Source organism: Equus quagga, chromosome 3 (genome assembly GCF_021613505.1).
Source record: "Equus quagga isolate Etosha38 chromosome 3, UCLA_HA_Equagga_1.0, whole genome shotgun sequence".
NCBI lineage: Eukaryota > Metazoa > Chordata > Mammalia > Perissodactyla > Equidae > Equus > Equus quagga.
Window position 1 is genome coordinate 87,471,444 of NC_060269.1, and position 24,012 is coordinate 87,495,455.

The following is a 24,012-nucleotide window of genomic DNA, read 5'->3' on the forward strand; positions in this document are numbered from 1 at the left end:
ACTCTATTTTATATGTGGGACGCCTACCACAGTATGGCTTGGCAAGTGGTGCCATGTCCACACTTGGGATCCAAACCGGCGAACCCCCAGGCCACCGAAGTGGAACATGCGAACTTAACTGCTGCGCCACTTGGCCGGCCCCATTACCCATTCTTACTTATGATCATTCCAATTGTTTTTCATCATCTGAAGTTCTCGTGGTACTAATATTTCCTTTATAGTATCTGATGATTCTCACTTGCGGCGTTTGTTTTCCTTGTGATATTTCTGAAAATTTGTGATTCATCTTTCAATTTCTTCTTTCATTTCTGGTGTCTGGTAGCTTCCAATGGTGTGCTAGTAAATTTTTAATCACCAGTTCTCTGAAAAAGGTGCTGTGGTTTGTAGCATTTGCTGATTTCCAAGGTGTAAATATTCCCACCACAGTCAATTTTAAGCTCCTGGAGTGGTGTCATCAAGCCTGGAGCTGGGAGGAGATGTGCACAGTCAGCTTTTGGAGGGAGCTTCAGAACACCACTGGCAATTTTCCTTTTTAATGTAAATTCAGCTATCCAGTGACAATTTTTTGTTACAGCTTACCCAGCTCACCTAGAGTTTGTGATGTTAAGAATTTTCATGTTAGCTAACTCTACCAGGTTTCCAGGACCAGAGCTATATACTCAAAATTAAGAAAGCTTGGGGCCAGCCTGGTGGTGCGGAGGTTAAGTTCGCACGTTCTCCTTTGGCAGCCTGGGGTTCACAGGTTCGGATCCCGGATATGGACCTATGCACCACTCATCAAGCCATGCTGTGGTAGGCGTCCCACATATATACTAGAGGAAGATGAGCATGGATGTTAGCTCAGGGCCATTCTTCTCAGCAAAAAGAGGAGGATTGGCAGCAGATTTTAGCTCAGGGCTAATCTTCCTCAAAAAACAAAAAAAATTAAGAAAGCTTGGGGGCTGGCCCTGGGGCATAGCAGTTAAGTTCAACTGCTCTGCTTCAGAGGCCTGAGGTTTGCTGGTTCGGATCCTGGGTGTGGACCTACACACCACTTATCAAGCCATGCTGTGGTAGGTGTCCCACATATAAAATAGAGGAAGATGGGCACAGATGTTAGCTCTGGGCCAAGCAAAAGGGAAGGATTGGTGGCAGATTTTAGCTCAGGGCTAATCTTCCTCACTAAAAAAAAAAAAAAAAAAAAAAAATTAAGAAAACCTAAAAATGTTTGTACGCGTTATAATTCTTGAATTGGTGAATTTCACCATTTTCTACATCTCTTATTTTATATGTCTTCTCTCTTAATACTCCACCATATTTCTTATACACTTGCCTCATTCTCATCTCTTGCATTCTGGTCTCTATCCATTACTTTACTCCTTCTAAATAAGCTTATCAAAGGATTTCTGTGGAAGCAATCATCCTGTTACATGAAAAATATTTTAAGAGATACTTAACTTTTAGATGTAGATAAGTACAAATTTCTTGGGAGGAGATAGTTTCTATTAGATATTAAATATTTATGAGAAACTATTTTGTGTATTTATATACTTATGATTAGAGACATAATATTTTTGCCTTTATACTGAAGCTAGTGATGTCCTTCCAGATATTCATGGTAGAGAGCTCTAAAGCAGAGGTTGGCAACCTTTTTCTACAAAGGGTCAGATGATGAATACTTTAGACTTCGAGGGCCGTACAGTCTCTGTCAGTTACTGAACTCTGCTATTTTACAAAAATAGATGACGAGTTGAATTTTGTCCTTAGGGCACAATTTGCTGATCCGTGCTCTAAATGACAGTCCATGGACCTAATGATTTAATAATGTCTTAAAGTAGGCATATGCACAGTTCTTTGTAGAAAATTAAATTTAATTCAATTTCCTGTATCAATTTCCTATACTTGAAAAGATAATTACTTTCAAGGTATATTTACTTTTCATTTGTTTTTTTTTTTTTTGCACAAAGTTGGGAGAATCCTTTTGGGCATAGAAGAGAGAGTGCTTTTGGTAATTAACAATGACTTTGTATTTTAATATCGTACCTATGCTTGCAGGTTGTTAAGAGAGTCATTTTTAATAAATCTTATATGTAATAAAGACAGAAATTTTTTATAGATAATGTTTGTTGTATACCAATTCAACTTGGAAACTGTTGGACCTTAAAAATTTTTTAGTAATCAAGAGGTCTTTTGGTTTTCTCTTGTATATATTGCATTTCAGTGACAATCTGTGGGAGCCTGGAGCTGCCCAGAACAATCTGAGTTTTTGCTTCTGTGAAGCTTCTCAAACCTCCTGTGATTTAGTTGGCACATCTCACATACAAAAGAATTTAAGTATTGATCTAAGCTATTAAAGCACATCATAGTTACATTCCTTTATAGCAGCTGCTGTGCACCACTTCAACCTAATAAATTCTTAAGCGTATCTCATTCATACAACTTGGCCTACTGCTTTGCTCAGAATAGCCATTAACTCACACAGGCATGTAACGAGCAGGAGCTCAGTACAGTACACAGCAAGGAGTGCACACATGGGGCTTTTCCCAGAAGAACCACCAGTAATGGAAAGCACGAAACTCTCCAAATTATCATCCCCTCCCTCTTCAGGCTCCTCACGGGTCCTATATTGCACCAAGATATTGTCACTAATTCCACTTTAGAGTAATATCAAGCTGATGCCCTGGCCATTTGTGTTGTTTCTATGTAATGGTGCCAAATGCTCTCTGCCGTGCTATCAGAAAGTATAATTATCAAACTAGGTTTCTGTAATTCATTGGGATTATTATACTGAATATCCTTTTTCTTTAGTGTCGCTTTGTGGAATGAGAAGATACTGCAGTGACTTAGTGACTTAGCCACGGTGCTACATTTGGAGTCTTTGTAATGCAAAGCAGGAAAGGTCAGGATGCTCGCTTTTCGTAGCAAGATTATTCATTCATTAAAAATTAAAGTACATTGTTCATTTCAGGTGGTGGGCTGGATATTATTATTTCCCACATGCTCAGTGCAGCAGTACAGAACGAAAACAGCCCTGCTGGGTAGCATTTCTGGGGTCGTCTGTGCCCGATTCTTTCATACTTTTTTTTACTACAAACTCATCATTCCTAATTTGTTAGCATCAAATTTATTGAAAATTCATGGGTCTCAATATGAGGAGATAATGAAGATCCTTAGATTTGTGGTAGAGAAGGCAAGAAGCTTTTTCCATTTGATTCTCCTTTTATTCAATAAACATTTACTCAACATTAGCTATATACTATGAATAGTGCCGGGCCCTGGGGTTGTGAACATGAATAAAATATAATCAGTGTTCCCCAGAAGGTCATAATGTAGTATGGAACAGACATATAAGCAAACAGTTACAGTATTGTAAGATATTCATAATAAAAGTATGAGCAAAGTGCTATGAGAAGACTGACAAAAAGATTGAAGAGTGGCCTGGAGAACATTTCTCCATTTGAAGCATGCCACAAGGTAATGAGATGGCAGTGGAACAACATGCTTCAAATACTGGAAATGAGCATTGGGAAAATGGAAATAAAATAAAAATACCATTTATAATAATATCAAAAACATAAGAGCTTAAGAATAAACTCAAAGAAAGGCATAAAAGGACTATATACAGAAAATATGTGAATAAATATAAAATGTTTTTCTCTGAAATGCTTTAATTTTTTTAATGGAATTGCCTGTTTAAAGCAAAAAAATAATAAGATGCTGTGGAGTTCATAAAGTACGTATAAGTAAAATATATGACAACAATAGCTCAAAGGGCTAGAGGAGAAACTTGAAGTATACCAGTGAAAGTTTCGTAAACTATATATGAAGTGGAATAATATTATTTGAAGCTAGATGACTAAAACTTAAAAATGCAGAATATGCATCATTATTGGGCTTTTCCCTTGCAAACTCTAGAATAACCACTATAAAAAGAAGAAAAAGAAGTATAACTAATAAGCTATTAGATAAAATAAAATGGAAAACAAAATGACAGTCAGTTCTGGAGCAGGGCAATTAGGCAAGAAAAAGCAGACTGGAAAGGAAAAAGTAAAAACTATCTTCACTTGCAGACAGCTTTTCTGTGTATAAGGAAAATCCTAAACAATTCACAAAATATTTACTAGATTTAGTAAGTGAATTTAGCAATGTAGAATACAAGGACATTTATAAAAATCAACTTTATTTTTAGAAATGAGTACTTGGGAAATGGAAATTAAAAATATACCCATTTACATTAGCATCAAAAAACAAAAATGCTAAAGAATAAACTTAAAGAAAGTCTATTCACTGTAAACTAAAAAACATTTCTGAAATAGAACTAAAATAAATGGACAAATACACTATGATTATGGATAAAAACACTCAATATTGTTAAGATACCTATTCTTCCCAATTGATCTATAGCTCTAATACAATCCCAATCAAAATCTTGAATGTTTGTCATTTTAAATGTCAGGCTGATTTTAAAATTCATGTGGAAATGCAAAGACCTAAAATAATTCCCCAAATAAAAAGAAGACAAAATTTGGAGGACTGACTTAATTTCAGACTTATTATAAATCTACAGTAATCAAGACAGGATGGTATTGTGGTAAAGATAGACAACAAATCAATGGAATAGAATAGAGTCCTGAAATAGACCCACATGTGCACAAATGATTTTTTTTGACCAATGTAGCAAGGCAACACAACATGGAAAGGGAAGTCTTTTCACCAAGGATGCTTGAGTAACTGGCTATCCATAAGGAAAAAAATGAACCTCAACATATACATCACTCCATGGGTTCAAATTAATTGGGGATGGATCATAGACCTAAAAGAAAAACAAATGAGGCTGGCCGGTGGCGTGGTGGTTAAGTTTGCAGGTTCTGCTTTGGTGGCCCAGTGTTCGGCGGTTCGGATCCTGTGTGTGGACATGGCACCGCTTGGCAAGCCATGCTGTGGTAGGCGTCCCACATATAAAGTAGAGGAAGATGGGCATGGATGTTAGCTCAGGGCCAGTCTTCCTCAGCAAAAATAGGAGGATTGGCAGCAGATGTTAGCTCAGGGCTAATCTTCCTCAAAATAAATAAATAAATAAATAGATAGATAAATAAATAAATAAAAGTAAAACTAACAATGTAAAGCTTCAAGAATAAAACGTGGAAGAATACCTTCACGAACCTGGTGTGGGCAAAGATCCTTTGACAGAACCTAGAAAGCACTCATAATAAAAGGAGAACAAATGACAAAATAAATTTCATAAAAATTAAATATTATTCACTACAGGACAGCATTACTAAGCTAAACATGCAAGCTACAGAATGAAAGAAAGTATTCATAGTACATGTAACTGACAGAAGTCATTTATCTGAAATAGTTAAGAATTTCTACAATTTGTAATAAAAAGACAAACTCCTACTTGCACCCATAGTCCACTACCAAATGGGCAAAAGACTTGAAAAGACACTTCAAAAAGAAGATAAATGGCCAATAAACACATGAAAAAAGTTCTCAAAATCATTAGTCATCAGGGAAATAAAAAATAAAATCATAAAAAATTATCAAATACCCACTAAAATGATTAAAATTTAGAAAACTGATAACACCGAGGCAAGGATGTAAAGCAACTGAATTTGCATACATTGCTGTGGAGGGTAGACAATGTGCCTGGCAGTGTTCATAAATTAAACATATTCCTAATCTCATGATCCAACCATTCCTTCACTTGATATTTTTCCCAAAAGAAATGAAAACGTATTTATGCAAAAATACATGTACATAAGTGTTCATAGCAGCACTATTAGTAATATCTAAAAAATGGAAGCACCTCAAGTGTCCTAACACAGAATGGATGAACATGTTGTGCGTTATTCTCAGCAATGAAAAGGAGCAATCACTGATACTTACACCAACAAGGATGAATACTAAAAGCATGTTGAGCAAAAGAAGCCCAACAAAAAGGAGTACATACTGTATGATTTCTTTTGTATGAGTTCTAGGACAAGAATAACTAATCTGGAGTGAAGGAAGTTAGAACACTGTTAGCCTGGGGGGTGGGGAGTATTGTCCAGAGAAGGGCATGAGGGGTTTTCAGACCGTTCTGTATCTCCACTGGGATGTGAGTTACTTGGATATGTGCACTTGTCAAAACTCATCCACCTGGACATTTAGGAACTGTTTATTTTGCTCTGTGTAAATGATACCTGAATCAAAACTAAATTTAAAAATTTTCTTTGAAAATAGGAAGTGGAGGTAACTGGCAAAAATTACACATAAATCGCATGGAAATGCAATGAAATAATCTCTTTAAAATTTGAGGATTAAATCGTTTCTTTTGTTGTTGCTTTGTTTTGCTTTTTACTTACCGACTATATTTTAGTAATATTTTTCCCTATGGAGGATTTACTTTCTCATATAACGGAAAGTCTAGAAGTAGAAAATTTCCGGAATTTCTTAATTCACTAGTTTAGTGTTATCATCAAGCACACAGGTCCTTCCACCTTCCTGCTTTACACTCCTCAGCATTTCTCAAGATCATATCCTACTATTTACTATTATGAGTGTTTTGGTTCCAGGCATTTGTGTTTACACAACAATGCCGAGCAAAAGAATGAAGGACCACTAGTTCCTTGTGTCACTTGAAGTTTTTTTATTATGAAATATTTCCGACGTACCAAATAGCATATATTTCATATATGTAGGGTTTAGAGAATAATAATGAAACAACCATGCATGACTCCACCACCCAGCTTGAAGAAGTAGACACAAGATTCCTGGGTCGGGTACAAAGGTCTTTATTACGTCAGTAGCAGTAGCTAGAATGTCAGCACTCATGCCAGTTCTTTGGGCCCCAATACCCACAAGGGGACTCAAAGAAGGTCAGGTGACTACTGCATGCACAGTGAGTTACATTATGGAAGAGGAACTCCAAGCTTAGGGAAACTCAGTCTTTTATAATGGGCAGTAAGCATGCCTTGCCCCCGAAGGACACTTTATTATACTGCAGAGTAATCGAACCTGCCCTTTGCTCCAGGGGGAGATACTCTCTCTCTCTTCCAAGGTTGTTTGCTACATAACCATCCTTGAGAAGACACCCTGGAATAAAGGCTTCTGTTTGCAAGACATGCAGAAAGGTGAGAGGCCTGTAGAGAGTTGTCTCCCAGCAGGGTGTACCCCGGACCCCTATATTCAGGACCTATTGTCTTAGCACGATTTAATGCATAGTATCTTCTTTCCCCAAATATCTGCAATGCAGACAGTCGCGTTTCCATATATGTATGTGTCCGTTTCTGGCTCTCTATTCTGTTAATTGATGAGTCTACCTCTGCATCAGTCCCACATACCTTTACTTACTACAGCTTTATAATGAATCTTGATCTCTGATAGATCAATTCCTTCCCCTGCCCCCACAGACAGATACCCACCTAGTTCTTTTTCAGGAATGTCTTATATATTGTCCTTTCATTCTTCTTTAAATTTGAAAACTCTGGACAAGTTCCCATGTAAAACACTTTTTCTTGCAATTCAGACCCTCCTTCTGGGATTGTTTTGTTAGCTCCTTAAGATTGTTTAAAATTTTCTCCAGAAAGCTTAATGCAGGTGTCCCCAGTGTGACTTCCCACCACAGATAGGTTTTAAGCTCTATGTTCCTGTATTCTATACACTGTTCTTTAAAAACTGAAGTTCTAGTCTTCAGACAGCAGCAGATGGCCTGGGGACAAATGGCAGCTTCAGCTCACTTACTGCTCTGCATGGATCCTTTCACATTGTTTTCAGCCTCTCAGAATTTTTCTTGTCTTTTTTTGGCAGCTCAGCTATGCATTTTAAAAGAGATTTTGTATATTTCATCTAACCTTTTTTTTAGCAGTTTTGCTTTAAAAGTGGTTTCCAGGATATCTAATCATGCATATTGCCGGAAACAGACAGCTTGTGTCAATAGTGGTTTTAAAATTGCTTAATCGCACAGAATTATGTCTTGCACAAAATAACGTTCAATAAAACATGCTTAATTGAACCAATGAGATTTCAGACCAGTTTCTCTGGTGCTGCCTCATCATTCCCAAATAACCCAGTACCTAGCTTGGCATTACCACCATTAGATGACTTTTATCCTCTCCTTAAAACTTTGCAAAATTATAAAATATTTCAAACCTACAGAAAATAATATAATTGAAATCTTTGTACTTAATACCAAGGTTAAACCAATGTTAATATAGTGCCCAATTTTCTTTATTCTTGGTTATTTAGTTATATAAAAAAGCAATGTACATTATTTTTATATTTAAAAATTTTATGTTAATAATATAGTGATATTCATAACCTTTGAAACTTGCTCTTTTTTCCCCACTCAACATCATGTTTGAAAAATTTATCTGTGCTGATACTCTAAGCTCTAATTCAATTATTTCAAGTGCTGTATATAATTCTATTATAAATTACATTTTATTCCATAGTCTGTTTATTCTACAATAAACATCTTTATATATATATCCTCTTGAGCATATGCTTGAGATTTTTTAAATTAGATGCCTAGAACTGAAAGTGCTCTATGATGGAAGGTACTAAACTTCAGCTTATTAGTTGTATCCAGTTTCTTATATCTATACGATTGTGATGACATCATTATAGAAGATAGGACATTTTAACCTTATTTTATGATTTAATATTTACAATTGGTGAAAAGTACCTAGTACTGGTCTGGATAAGGACTATGCTGAATATATGTTGTACTTGACAACTTGTATATAATTCAAATTATATTAACGTTTATACTATTAAATAATGAACAGTTGGGTGATTTGGAAATTCATGCCCCCTCTTTTTTCTGTAGGTATTTATGAGCCTCCATTTATTGTACTACTGCAGTGAACCAACCTTCGATGTGAAAATTGCCTTTTGTCAGGTGTGTGTTCCTTACAGGTAAAACAAGGTACAGTATGTTCTCTTGTATTTCCATTTTGCCATTCCATCTTGCACGTGTTCCACACCAGAGTAGTATTTATATCATATTAAAAATGGCTTAGGAAAGAGAATTGGATGCTTAGATGTCTCCTTTTTTTCACAGTTCATTTAAGTTAGAACAGGAATGAAGAGAAGTCTTTTTAATGATTATAAATATAGTATTTAATCACCGTGTAAAGTGATTTCTTACTAGACTTCTCTTATACTTAACATTTTTAATAGTTCTTTTCAAATCCTTGAAATGAAGCATTAATCATCAAAGTAGCTGAAGCCCATGTTATTATTTCTCATCCTAGGACTAATGAGCCCCAAGTTGTGTACCTCCAATCCTCATGGATAACAACACGCAGGGGGTGCTCAGTTCATTTTCTGATATCCAGTTCTAACCAGTAGTTAGTAGGAAAGCTAAACAACGACAAATAAATTTAATGAATACATTTAACCTGTAATTAACAGTAAGGTGGTAACAATGGTTGGCAGTGTGCATGGACTAGATAAGAGTTTGCTCTCTTGTATTCATACAAACTCTATTCTCAAGAAAGAGGCTATGGGGGGCACCCACGCTGACTCCAGGTATGTTTAGGGCAGTCCTAACTGAAGCCTGTTGTCACCGTATAATTAATAGCGCTCCCTTTTACTCTCAGGAATGGTTCTTTGAACAATAAATCATATGGTAACTCTATTCACACCCTAAGCAGAGAGCTTCACTTCAGTTTTTCTGTAAGGACTTTCATCATATCTTCACGTTTAACTGTGATGTAAACAGAGAATGATATGCATCCCCTGAAACAAGGTTTAAAAGTTAACTCTGCAGCTCCTATTATTTTAATACAACCTTTTCTGATTCTAGTAATATGTGCTTATTATAGAAAAGTGTAAAGGGAAACATTGGTATGTTTACTCTCCTTGAGCACAGTTAGAGTTTCCACAGCAAAGTAAAATGTGTTACCTGCCATGAACAGGGTGTCCTCATCTCCCTGACCTCTGAAGGGTGTAGTGCCTGAAGCCTCAACCTCTGGATAACTTTTCTTCTCTTGCAAGAACTCAGGATCTGGACAGCCTTGGTTAGAAAGTTCACATCTACTACTTATTAACCGTTTGCTTGTAATCTTGGGCAACTTAGTTAACCTTTCTGTTTCCTTGTTTGTGAAAGGGGAAAATGTTAGTACCTACTTTCTACAGTGATGAGAATTAAATGAGCTAATACTTGCAGAACACTGAGAACAGGGCTGGAATATGTGTTTGTTAAATAGCTAACTAAGTTTTAAATACTTTTGCATTCACTCTTCTGGTGCTCCCATTGAACCTCAATGTTTTAAGTATTACCAATATCTCAAATGCTCCCACAGTCATATCTCCAACCCAAACCTCTCCCTGAAACTAGACTTGTCTACCCACCTGCCTGTTCTCCATCTCCTCTTAGATAGACATCTAACAGGCATATCAAACTAAATGTAGTCCAAACCAAACCCCTGATCTTTCCTCCGAAATTGCTCTGTTCTAATTCAGTAAATGCTAAATCCAGTTTCTTAGAACAAAATCTTTAGACTCATCTTTTGGGCAACACTTCATATCCAATCTGTAAACAAATTCTGTTGGCTCTACATTCAGAATCCATCTGGAATCTCACCGTTCTCTCCGCTACCACTCTGATCCAAGCTACCGTTACCTCTTGCCTGGATTATTGCAAGAGCTTCCGCATTGCTCACCTCCAAAGAGTCTAGTCTCAAGGCATCAGCTAGAGTGATATATTAAAAATGTAAATAAGATAATGTCACTCCTTGGCTGAAAACAAAACAAAGCAGAGAAACCTTTCAATGTCTTCCCATCTCACTTATGATAACAACCAAAATTCTTAAAACAAATACCAAGCCTTTTTCTCTAGAGACCCCCCTCCCTGAAATGCTCTTTATTATCCCATCCTTCACCACTTTCAGGGATTTGCTCAAATGTCATTTTTTAAAGAGAGTCTTTCCTGACTCTCCTATTTAAAATTGCCCCTTCCTACCCAGCACTGCCTACCCAACTTCCCTGCCTTTTTTTGCCCCCGCCATAACACATTTTAGTATCTGGTATACCATATAGGCGATGGGTATGTTGCCTCTCTCTCTTTGCTAGAATGCATTTTTCCCTTGGGCAGGAATTTTTTCAGTAGTCTGCAGGAGCCACCTCACACAGACTCGCAAGAGTTGACTGTGCACATCTCTCCCCAACTCTAAGGGCAATGATGTCAGGGTGGTAGATTGAACTCTGTCCTGATAGAAGTATGTCAATTATGTAAACAAGCAATTGCTACACATAAGTCCTCTTCCTCCTCACCCACCCCGCCCCGACACCAGCCAGCTGTTGAACATTCACCAGCACACCGTTGGAATTTTGTCTCTTTGGCACACTGCTGTACTGAGAACTAGCAATAATGTCTGGCATAGGGAAGGCTCTTACCAAATATTTTCTTAATGAATGAATGAATGATATGTTTGGTTTATGCAATCAATTGCAACTGTAATATAATAGTGCTCTGGTGGAAAATGAGCAGGCCTGAATTTCTGGGTAGAATATCTGGACTCTATCAATTGCAAGCTGTATAACCGTGAGCTATTTCCTTATCCTGCATGATCCCAGCCATTCACTATGGGCATTAACACTTACAAAACAAACCACAAAGAAACATAAAACTAAGCCCATGTTTTACATATTTTGAGATTAAATCTGAACTTTGAAAATTATCAATAAAAAAAATCTTAAAAGCTCAACTATTTTTTTTTTAACCCAAAGAGTCATTCTGTAGGTGGAAGTTATTTTTTAAATCAGCTTCCAGCATTTGGGTACAGATGTAGAATGTCTATTTCCAGTAAGTGTTCTTTTAAAGCAAAGAAAAAAGAGAAGAAGTGAAGTATGAACTTTCTTAATGACTGAATTTTTTGCTTACTATGAACTTTCGGTACCTAGGAAATATGCATGCATATTCTATAACTTAAAAAAAAATCTAAAAATATCTTAGCAAGCAGAATATTTCTAGTTGTGACTCAGAGCATTTTACTTACTTTGCATGTGGAGTTTTTGTTTGATAATAATGTTTATTTTTTTCTTTCCTGTAGCCCTGTGTCTCATTTACTGCTGTAGCAATTTAAAGAAAATAGTGTACTTGTTTTTAGAGGCAGAATGATCTCCTGGAGTTTACTTTCCGACTGTGTTCCTGGGCAGCTTCTCATTTCCTGAGCCAGCTCATGGGTCTTTGGTACGGGGGTGTTTAACCCGATCACAGCTTCCTGCCCCACAGACAGTACACAAAGACCTTAAGTAACTTGTCAACAATTAATTAATGATCAATTGTATCCAGAACGCAGGTCTCTTGTGTCTTAATTTGTGACTTTTTAAATTATAGTTCCATTTTTTTCACTGTTACCAATAAGAAAGCACAGAAAATAAAATTGTCTAGATAGTACTTTATCAACAGAAACTATGTACCTTATCTGTAATGGTATTACCCTTCTTTCGTTTTGAGCCACAAATGTGAAATTTAATTTCCTCATAGCAACGTAAAAAAAAAGTGAAATGAAAAGATGACATTCATTTTAATAATATACTTAGCCCAATATACCTAAAATATTATATTACAACATATAACCAATATGAAATTATGAATTTGATATTTTACATTTTTTTTCCTTAAGAAATCTTTGATATCCACTGCGTACTTCATGCTTACCTCACATCTCAAATCAAGCTAGTTGTAGTTCACACACTCAGGAGCCACATATTGCTAGAGGCTCCCCTACTGGAAAATTCAGACTGATGAAATATCTGCGTGAGGGAGCTGAATTTATCAATATTTATCTCAATGTTCCAGCAGCCTGTGGGCACAGCTACTACTACACAGTTGCTAATTCTGTGACTTTTTTTATTGCAGTAACATTGGATTATAACATTGTATAACTTTCAGGTGTACATCATAATCTATTTTGAATTCTGTGAAGACTACGTCATGTTCACCACCCAAAGACTAATTACAATCTGTCACCACATATGTGCCTGATCACCTCTTTCGCCCTCCTTCCTCCCCGCTTTGCCTCTGGTAACCACCAATCCAATCGCTGTTGCTATGTGTTTCTCATTGTATTTATCTTCTACATATGAGTGAGATCATATGGTATTTGACATTCTCCCTCTGACTCATTTCACTCAGCATAATACCCTCAAGGTCCATCCATGTTGTCACAAATGGCCAGATTTCATCATTTCTTATGGCTGAGTAGTATTCCATTGTGTACATATACCGCATCTTCTTTATCCGTTCATTCCTTGATGGGCACCTAGGTTGCTTCCAAGTCTTGGCTATTGTGAATAATGCTGTGGTGAACATAGGGGTGCATGTATCTTAATTCATTCATGTTTTCAGGTTATTTGGGTAAATACCCAGTAGTGGAATAGCTGGATCATATGGTAGATCCATTCTTAATTTTCTGAGGCAACTCTATACTGTTTTCCATAGTGGCTGCACCAGTTTGCACTCCCACCAGTAGTGTACGAGGGTTCTCTTCTCTCCACATTCTCTCCAACACTTGTTGTTTCCTGTCTTGTTAATTATAGCCATTCTGACCAGAGTGAGGTGATACCACATTATACTTTTGATTTGCATTTCCCTGGTAGCTAATGATGTTGAACATCTTTTCATGTGCCTGTTGGCCATCAGTATATCTTCTTTGGAGAAATCTCTGTTCAGATCTTTGGCCCATCTTTTAATTTGGTTGTTGGTTTTTTTGTTGTTGAGATGTATGAGTTCTTTGTACATTTTGGATATTAACCCCTTATCTGATATATGATTTGCAAATACCTTCTCCCAATTGTTAGGTTGTCTTTTTGTTTTGTTGATGATTTCCTTTGCTGTGCAGAAGCTTTTTAGTTTGATGTAGTCCCATTTATTTATTTTCTCTTTTGTTTCCCTTGCCCAGTCAGGCATGGTACTTGAAAATATGCTGCTCAGACCAATGTCAAAGAGTGTACTATGTATTCTTTCTTCTAGAAGTTGCATGTTTTCAGGTGTTTCATTCAAGTCTTTAATCCATTTTGAGTTGATTTTTGTGCATGGTGTAAGGGAATGGTCTACTTTCATTCTTTTCCATGTGGTCGTCCGGTTTTCCCAACACCATTTATTGAAGAGACTTTCCTTTCTCCATTGTATGCTCTTGGCTCCCTTGTCGAATATTAGCTGTCCATAAATGTGTGGGTTTATTTCTGGGCTCTCGATTCTGTTCCATTGATCTTTGTGTCTGTTTTTGTGCCAGTACCATGCTGTTTTGGTTACTTTGGCTTTGTAGTATATTTTGAAATCAGGGAGTGAGATACCTCCAGCTTTGCTCTTTTTCTTCAGGATTCCTTTGGCTATTCGGGGTCTTTTGTTAATTGAATTTTTTTTCTATTATTTCATTGAGGACATAATGGTTTATAATGTTCTGTAATTTCAGGTGTACATTATTATTTATCAGTTTCTGTATAAACTACATTGTGCTCACCACCAATAGTCTAATTTTTATCCATTACCATATACATGTGTCTCTTTACCCCTTTGAGGCCGACCCGTCAACCCCCTTCCCCTCTGGTAATCACTAATCTGTTCTCTTTATCCATGTGTTTGTTTATCTTCCACATATGAGTGAAATCATGTGGTGTTTGTCTTTCTCTGTCTGGCTTATTTTGCTTAACATCATACCCTCAAGGTCCATCCATTTTGTTGCAAATGGGTAGTTTCATGGCTGAGTAGTATTCCATTGTGTATATATATACTACATCTTCTTTATCCATTAATCAGTTGATAGGCACTTAGGTTGCTTCCCCATCTTGGCCATTGTGAATAATGCTGCAATGAACATAGGGTGCATAAATCTCTTTGAATTGCTGATTTTAAGTTCTGTGGATAAATACCCAGCAGTGGGATAGCTGGGTCATATGGTATTTCTATATTTAATTTTTTGAGAAATCTTCATGCTGTTTTCCATAGTGGCTGTACCAGTTTGCATTCCCACCAGCAGTGTATCAGGGTTCCCTTTTCTCCACATCCTCTCCAACATTTGTTACATTTGTCTTGTTAATTATAGCCATTCGGACTGGTGTAATGTGATATCTCATGGTAGTTTTGATTTGCATTTCCCTAATAATTAGTGATATTGAATATCTTTTCATGTACCTGTTGGTCATCTGTATATCTTCTTTGGAAAAATGTCTGTTTATTTCCTCCACCCATTTTAGATCAGGTTGTTTGCTTTTTGTTGCTCAGTTATATGAGTTCTTTGTATATTTTGGAAATTAACCCCTTGTTGGATACATGATTTGCAAATATTTTCTCCCAGTTGGTGTGTGTCTTTTCGTTTTGTTCATGATTTCCTTTGCCTTGCAGAAGATTTTTAGTCTGATTTAGTCCCATTTGTTTGTTTTTTCTTTTGTTTCCCTTGCCTGAGTAGACATGGTATTCAAAAAGATGCTGCTAAGACTGATGTCAAAGAATGTACTGCCTATATTTTCTTCTAGGAGTTTTATGGTTTCAGGTATAATGGTCTACTTTCATGCTTTTGCATGTGGCTATCCAGTTTTCCCAACACGATTTGTTGAAGAGACTGTCCTTTCTCCATTTTGCGTTCTTGGCTCCCTTGTTGAAGATTAGCTGTCCATAGATGTGTGGTTTATTTCTGGGCTTTCAATTCTGTTCCATTGATCGGTGTGTCTGTTTTTGAGACAGAACATGCTGTTTCAATTGCTGTAGCTTTGTAGTCTATTTTGAGGTCAGGGATTGTGATGCCTCCAGCTTTCTTCCTTTTTCTCAGGATTGCCTTCGCTATTTGGGGTCTTTTGTTGTTCCGTATAAATTTTAGGACACTTTCTTCTATTTCCATGAAGAATGTCATTGGGATTCTGATTGGGATTGCATTGAATCTGTAGATTGCTTTAGGTAATTTGGATATTTTAACTATGTTTGTTCTTCCAATCCATGAGCATGGAATGTCTTTCCCTTTCTTTACGTAATCTTTGGTTTCTTTCAATAATGTCTTATAGTCTTCAATGTATAGGCCTTTCCCCTCCTTGGTTAAGTTTATTCCTAGATCTTTTATTCTTTTTTTTTGCAATTGTAAATGGGATTGTATTCTTGACTTCTCTTTCTGCTAGTTTGTTGTTAGTGTATAGAAATGCAGCTGATATTTTTATGTTGATTTTGTACCCTGCAACTTTGCTGTAGTTGTTGATTATTTCTAACAGTTTTCTGATGGATTCTTTAGGTTTTTCTATATAGAGAGTTATGTCATCCACAAACAGTAAGAGTTTCACTTCTTCCTTTCCAATCTGGATACCTTTTATTTCTTTTTCTTGCCTAATTTCTCTGGCCAGAATCTCTAGTACTATGTTGAATAGGAGTGCAAGAGTGGGCCCCCTTGTCTCGTTCTTCTTCTCGGAGGGATGGCTTTAAGTTTTTATTTATTCAGTATGATTTTGGCTGTGGGTTTGCCATATATGGTCTTTATGATGTTGAGTTACTTTCGCCCTATACCCTTTCATTGAGTTTTTTTCAGATATGAATGTTGGATCTTGTCTAATGCTTTCTCTGTAACTATTGAGATGATCATGTTATTTTTATTCCTCATTTTGTTAATGTGGTATATCATATTGATTGACTTGCAGATGTTGAACCATCCCTGCATCCCTGGTATAAATCTCACTTGATCATGGTGTATGATCCTTTTAATGTACTGCTGTATTCAGTTTGCAAATATTTTGTTTAGGCTTTTTGTGTCTATGTTCATCAGTGATATTGGCCTCTTATTTTCCTTCTTTGTGTTGTCCTTGTCTGGTTTTGGTATCAGGGTGACATTGGCCTCATAGAACAAATTAGGAAGTGTTCCATCTTCTTAAATTTTTTGGAATAGTTTGAGGAGGATAGGTATTAAATCTTATTTGACTGTTTGTTAGAATTCTCCAGAGAAGCAATCTTGGACTTTTATTTTTTGGGAGGTTTTTGATTACTATTTCAATTTATTGTGATTGTTCTATTCAGATTCTCCTTTTCTTTTTGATTCAGTTTTGGGAGGTTGTTTCATTCATTTCTTATAGGTTATCCAATTTGTGGTCATATACTTTTTCATAGTAGTCTCCTATAATCCTTTGTATTTCTGTGGTATCGGTTGTAATTTCTCCTCTTTCATTTCTAATTTTATATTATTTGAGCCTTCTCTCTTTTTTTCTTAGTGAGTCTGGCTAAGGGTTTGTCGATTTTGTTTATCTTCTCAAAGAACCAGCCCTTAGTTTCAGCAATCCTTTCTACTGTTTTTTTAGTCTCTATTTCATTTATTTCTGCTCTAATTTTTATTATTTCCCTACTTCTGCTGACTTTAGGCTTTGTTTGCTCTTCTTTTTCTAGTTCTGTTAGGTGTAGTTTAAGATTACTTATTTGAGATTTTTCTTGTTTTTTGAGGTGGGCCTATATTGCTATGAATTCCCCTCTTTTGCTGCATCCAATATGAGTTTGTATGATGTATTTTCATTTTCATTTTCCTCCAGGTATTTTTTAATTTCTGCTTTGATTTCTTCAGTGATCCAGTGGTTGTTCAGTAGTATGTTGTTTAGTCTCTACATATTTGTGACTTTTTCAGCTTTTTTCTTGTAGTTTATTTCTGGTTTCATAGCATTGTGGTCAGAAGATGCTTGATATAATTTCAATCTTCTTAAATTTTTTGAGGCTCGCCTTGTTTCCCAATATATGGTCTATCTTTGAGAATGTTCTATGTGCACTTGAGAAGAACGTGTATTCTGCTCTTTTTGGATGGAATGTTGTCTATTTATCTTTTAAGTCCATCTGGTCTAAGTTTTCATTTAAGTCCACTATTTCCTTGTTGACTTTTTGTCTGGATGATCTACCCATTGATGTAAGTGGGATATTGAGGTCCCCTACTGGTATTGTCTTGCTGTTAATTTCTCCCTTTAGGTTTGTTAATAGTTGCTTTATATACTTTGGTGCTCCTGTATTAGATGCATATTTATTCATAAGTGTTATGTCCTGTTGGTGGAATGTCTCTTTTATCATTACATACTGCCCCTCTTTGTCTCTCATTACTTGTTTTGTTTTGAAGTCTACTTTGTCTGATATAAGTACAGCTACACCTGTTTTCTTTTGCTTGCCATTAGCTTGGAGTATTGTCTTCCATCCTTTCACTCTAAGCCTGTGTTTGTCTTTAGAGCTGAGATATGTTTCCTGGAGGATCCATATTGTTGAGTCTTGTTTTTTAATCCATCCAGCCCCTCTGTGTCTTTTGATTGGAGAATTCAATCCATTTATGTTTCGAGTGATTACTGATATATGAGGGCTTAATACTGCCGTTTTTATCTCTTGTTTTCTGGTTGTTCTGTATTTCCCTTGTTTCTCTTTCCTTATATTTCTGACTGCCATTTCAGTTTAGTGGTTTTCTGTGATGATTTTCTCAATTTTCTCTTTATTTATGATTTTTGTCTCTGCTCTGAATTTTTGTTTTGAGGTTACCAAGAGGTTTGTATAAAAGATCTCATAGATAAGATAGTCCATTTTCTGATAGCCTCTTATCATCATTAAGCTAAGCAGGTTCTATCCCTTTCCTCTTCCCTTTCTAAGTTATTGTTGTCACAAACTATTCTGTTTTGTCTTATGAGTTTGTGACTGAATTGAAGTGTTTATAGTTATTTTTGATACTTTCCTTCCCTTTATCTTTTATGTTTTAATTAAGTGTTTGCTAACTTGTTCTGGTAGAGAGCTGCAATTTTCTGATTTTCTGTCTATTTATCTCCTTGCTCAAGGCTTTATAAACTTTTGCCTTTTTGTTTCAAGTATGAGGGCATCCTTGATCATTTCTTGTAAGGGAGATCTAGTGGCAACGAACTCCCTCAGCTTTTGTTTATCTGGGAAAGCTTTTGTTTCTCCATTGTATCTGAAGGATAGTTTTACTGGATAGAGTATTCTTGGCTGAAAATTTTTGTCTTTCAGTATTTTGACTATATCATTCCAATCTCTCCTAGCCTGCAAGGTTTCTGCTGAGAAATCTGCTGAAAGCCTGATACAGGTTACTTTGTAGATTATTTTCTTCTGCCTTACTGCCCTTAATATTTTTTCTTTCTCATTGACTTTTGCTAGTATTACTATTAGATGCCTCAGAGAGGGTCTTTTTACATTGGTGTAATTGGCTTCATGTATTTGTAAGTCCAGTTACTTCTCCAGGTTTGGGAAGTTTCAGCTATTATTTCTTTGAACAAGCTCTCTGCTCCTTTCTCCCTCTCGAATCCCTATAATCCTTATGTTGCATTTCCTAATTGGGCCAGATATTTCTTGAAGAATTTCTTCATTTTTTTAAAGTCTTAGTTCTTTTTCCTCCTTCATCTGAAACACTTCTATATTTCTGTCCTCTAAGTCATTAATTCTGTCTTCTATAACATCAGCTCTGTTTTTTAAGGATTCTAGAATTTTTTTTTTATCTCATTCATTATGTTCTTCATCTCCAGATGTCTTTTTTTTTCTTTTTTTTTCAGAGAATAAATCTCTTTGGTGAAGTATTCCTTCTGCTCATTAATTTTATTCCTGAGTTCATTGAACTGTCTTTCTGAGTTTTCTTGTAACTCCTTGAGTTTCTTTATGACAACTATTTTGAATTCTCTGTCATTTAGACTGTAAATTTCTGTGACTTCAGGAGTGGTTTCTGGAGACTTTCATTGAATGTTTGAAGAACATGGGATTAATTGAAATTTTTAGTCACTCAATAATTTTGTTTTTTTATTAAAAAACCCATTAAACAGCTTTTGCAGGCAAGAGGTTTCTTGTTATATTCTGGAGAGAAATTTGTCTTTGTAGTGTTGGACAATAAAAGAATAATCTTTAGTTTGCACTAGTATGAAGACTTTACAAAATATAGACCTATAGGGAATTGAAAGTGCAAGAACTCTTGATCCTCCTGAAAAACAGATAAGCCTTCATAGCCTTCTTTTCTCAACTGAACAAAGAAGTACACAGCTGTTAAATTTCACTCTGTGATTTAAAAAGTTCTGTAAAAAGTGCTATTTTTGGAACTCTGATGTACTGAACAGTTGAGTCAGGGTTTTAACCAGGGAATATATACACAGAAAGATAACGTGTGTTGGAAACTGCATGCACATCTACTGGTGTCCACAGCATTTATCACATCCTGATGTGAGTACCATTAGTTGTACATTTTTGTGTTTTCCCCATTCAGTGGTGATTCCCTTGGGGACAGGACCAGGGCATCCTTGTCCTTAACTTCCAAGCCCAGAAATCTATCTTAATTCAGTAAATGTTCAATGAATGCTTTTTGAATAAAAGAAGGTAAATAAAAACTTAAGAGAAAAACACCACTTCCTGAGTAGAAATTTCTTTGCTTGCCTTTCAAAATCAAGTCAATTTCTCAACATTTTAACATCTTATGAGTATATTTTAATAGACTTAATTGCATTTTGGTTATTTTGCTAATCGCAAATCCATGTTAACCTAACATTTATCTGACAGTTATTAACTTATTGATGCCTGTGAGTGTTTACTGCTGTTTGAGTTGATTATCAATCATTTAAATGATTTCTCAGAAAGCCTGAGACACAGAGGGCTCAAATTAATGAGTCAATAGTTATAAGTTTAAGTAGAACTAGAAATAAAGGGGACTGAGTTCAGCAGGCTTCTTTTCGGTTATGGCACAGAAACTCTTCATGCCTTCTTGCATTTTCTATGCAAGAAAATATCTACGCATTGACTGATTGATTCTCCCATTCATTTGTCAACACATCTTTACTGATTACCTATAATGTGTACCTGTAACCTTTTGAAATTAGGGATACAGGATGAATGATAAGGTTATTCCCCTCAAAGAACACACTCTCTAATCTAAAGCACAGTAGAGAGTGGCTAGGCTTGTAAACATAAGGAACACCTATTCCTCTTTGAGTTGAAGACCTCAGCAATAACCATGAGCTAAAAAATAAGTCACAAAAACCTAAAACCCCAAATACTTATTGAATGCTTACTATAGGGAACACTTCATTAAGATTTTACCTCATTTAATTTTCACAACACCAATAATTATCAGGAGACAGAATATAATTATATTTTATTCTGCAGTTGTAAATCTGAACCATTATACTAGAAGGTCTTTCCCTAGTCCCGTTACGAACTTCTTGAAAGCTTATATTGGTGTATTGCTATTTATTTGAGTGAAATGAATAGCAACTAAATATAACTAAGAAGTACAATACTGTGATTAAATGCAAAGAAGCCTGAGAGTCTATTGGTCACTGGTAGGAAAAAAGAGAAGATTTTTATATAAATTTCAAAAGACGATTGTGATATATAAGGTCTAAAATATTACTGGGGACAGACAGAAACATCACTCTCACTGTGGAGTTCTTACTGTCAAAAGTGTTCTTCAATGCTTTTTGAGTTTTTACTGTTTTTCAATGTATCATCTTGTTAGATATAATAGTCAGGACTGAGCATGTTGAATTTTTTCTAGCTAAAGCAATGTTCTTCTTAATAGATATAAAATATTACTAGATGACTAGTTAATTAAATTTTATTTTATTACTCTAATGCTGGATTATAAAAGAACTATGTGTGTATACATAATAATTTTCCTTTTCCCAGATGGCTGTTCGAAATAAATGAAAACTTACTCTTTAGCAATATTACTGATACTTCTGATTTATTATTATTTTTTAGTACAACGTTTTCCTCTTTCAATCTTTGGAAATCCCATGATATTTGCAAATACTTTATGGGCTGCATTAGCTTTTTAGAGACTTTTATAAGCCTGGAAACTAATAAACCAGAGAATTCATAAAAATGGGTATTCTGGAATGCCCATGGAATGATGTAGTTTTAAGTGATATGTTCAAATTACTAGTATCTAGGGCATTTAAAAATTATCACTAAACCTGATTCCAGGATTTTATGGCTTTAAAAAACCAATTCTTTGCTTTTAAGGCATTTTGAATTTTAAGTAACTTGATTTGCTCAACTTATTTTATTTGATGAGTCTATGATGTTTCTGTTTTACAGACTTTGAAAATATTCAATTAAAATCTTTACACTTCATTACTAGGGTGGCCACCCTTGATGGAATGAAGACGTTTACACCAACATTGGGGAACAGAGCCTCAAAGGAAAATATGTTTTGACAGGGGAGGGCAAAGGAAAACCTGTATAATCTAACAGGGAAACTGAAAATCATTTTGGTAGTCTGGGAAATAAATGGCATTGTTTGTATATTTTAGATTTTTGGAGAGATTGTCTGCCACCCCAAAACACTAAATTTAGACACTAACTTCATGTAAATATGATTTAAGGGAATCAGTAGATTGACCATGGATATATTTGAAGGTCTTGGTGTTTTGTAAATGAATGTCTAAGATTTTGAGGTATAAACTTATAAACTTTTCCTTTGGTATTTTAGTTTTTCATGCAACAGGAAAAGAGAAATTTTTACTTTAGCTTCTCTTTTTAAGGGATTTCCTCTCCTCCATATTATTTAAGGAAGCCCAACTCTTTCTTCTACCTTAGCTTTGATACATTGCATTTAATTTTGCATTCATTTTCTAAAATCCCAATACATGTACTTTAGTGCATGGACTGTCTGTGAGTAAATTATTAAAGACATAGCAAACAGTATTGTAAAAACATGGCACATCTTGAATCATGAAACAAATCACTGAGATATTTATACTATCAGGATGAAAACCAACCTACATATTTTTGTGAATGAATATTTCATGTTGCTTGACAATAGTTTTTTTCCATATGCCCACACGTGAAGATGGTTATAGCAAATTTCAAAAGAGTAAGTTTAGTGTTACATTTGTGTCTTCTACCTTTGGCAGGTTTTATCTAAAGATGTATTAAGTAATTATTTCAGCTAATGAATAGATTAAGTTATGCTACTAAAGATTAACAAAAATTGTAAAGGTCTTAAGATTTGATTCTGTAGTGAGGAGCTTTTCTGTATTGGTTGATTGTGGGTATGCGTTTGGTTTGCTTGAAGGACAAAAAGGTCAAACTTGACTTCTTGTTGAATGGTCTTACCTTGAATGTAAATGTAGCTTAATATTATGAGATCAATTGTGGTAGAGGTATTAATTAGATTGAATGAAGTTATTGCTTACATTTTTCAAAATAGTTGTGCTGTAAAATATCCCAGGATTATCTGTGGTTTTCAGTGTATGGTTAATCATGCTCTGTAAGAAAAGCAGCAACTTGTGGATTCCATTTTGACCTAGCTAGCGTTTTTAAGTAATCAACTAATTCTTTAAATGCACTATTTAATTCTACTATATTTAAGATGTGAGGCTTTCAAAAATATATTAAGTGATAATTTTGCTTTTCTGCAGAGGTATTATCTGAGCTTGGGGTGCATGATAAGCAAAGGCTGAATTTTTCAGTAGGTTAAGAAGAATAATGTCTGCTTTGGCTTTGAGGTCTAAAATCAGTTCCAATCTGGAATGTGTTATTCAACTCTTCTTTTGTTCATCTTCTCTAAAGATGAATATTTATTTGGTTATATGCTCTGACATCTATACATATATATATATATATATCTATACATCTATCTATACATCTCTAACTCATTCCAGAAAAGGAAAGGGAAGCTACAAAAGTGCATATTCAAAGAGATGAAAACCAAGACTTTGGCGAATGTGGAGCTACTAAACTTAGGTACTAATTAGATCTTTTTATAATTATGAAATGAGAGAATGATAATAATACAATCATACAGGATTTTTAAATAATACTATTTATTGCGTAATCAAAACAAGGCTTCCCATATTCTTAAATGTAGCATTTGATAAACTCTAATTTTCCCTTCTAAAAATATAAAGACACATTTTAAAGATGTTGGTGAAATCCAGATAACTCACTTTAAACATTTTGATTCCTAAATGACTTTTTACTCTCCTTGTGATGAAACATAACCTCTTACTCCCACCCTGGGAAAGTGTTTTTTAAAAATTAACTATCATTTATTAACCTGGAAATTTGTCCTCTCTTGATGACATAATATCACTTATTATTGCCTATTTTATACCTTTTTC

The 24,012-nt window shown here is 35.3% G+C and overlaps 1 protein-coding gene across 4 annotated transcripts in view; it reads left to right on the forward strand.

The window, feature by feature from the left end:
- Positions 1-24,012, forward strand: part of MAPK10 (mitogen-activated protein kinase 10) — a 295,415-nt gene that overhangs the window by 132,945 nt on the left and 138,458 nt on the right. For 3 of the 4 annotated variants that reach the window (XM_046656777.1, XM_046656778.1, XM_046656780.1), the window contains exon 2: positions 8,792-8,863. In XM_046656777.1, the coding sequence (XP_046512733.1) occupies positions 8,798-8,863 (66 nt within the window). In that variant the 5' untranslated portion in view covers positions 8,792-8,797. Of the gene's footprint in view, positions 1-8,791; positions 8,891-24,012 lie in introns of all 4 variants that reach the window. The other variant, XM_046656779.1, reaches the window with a different exon arrangement.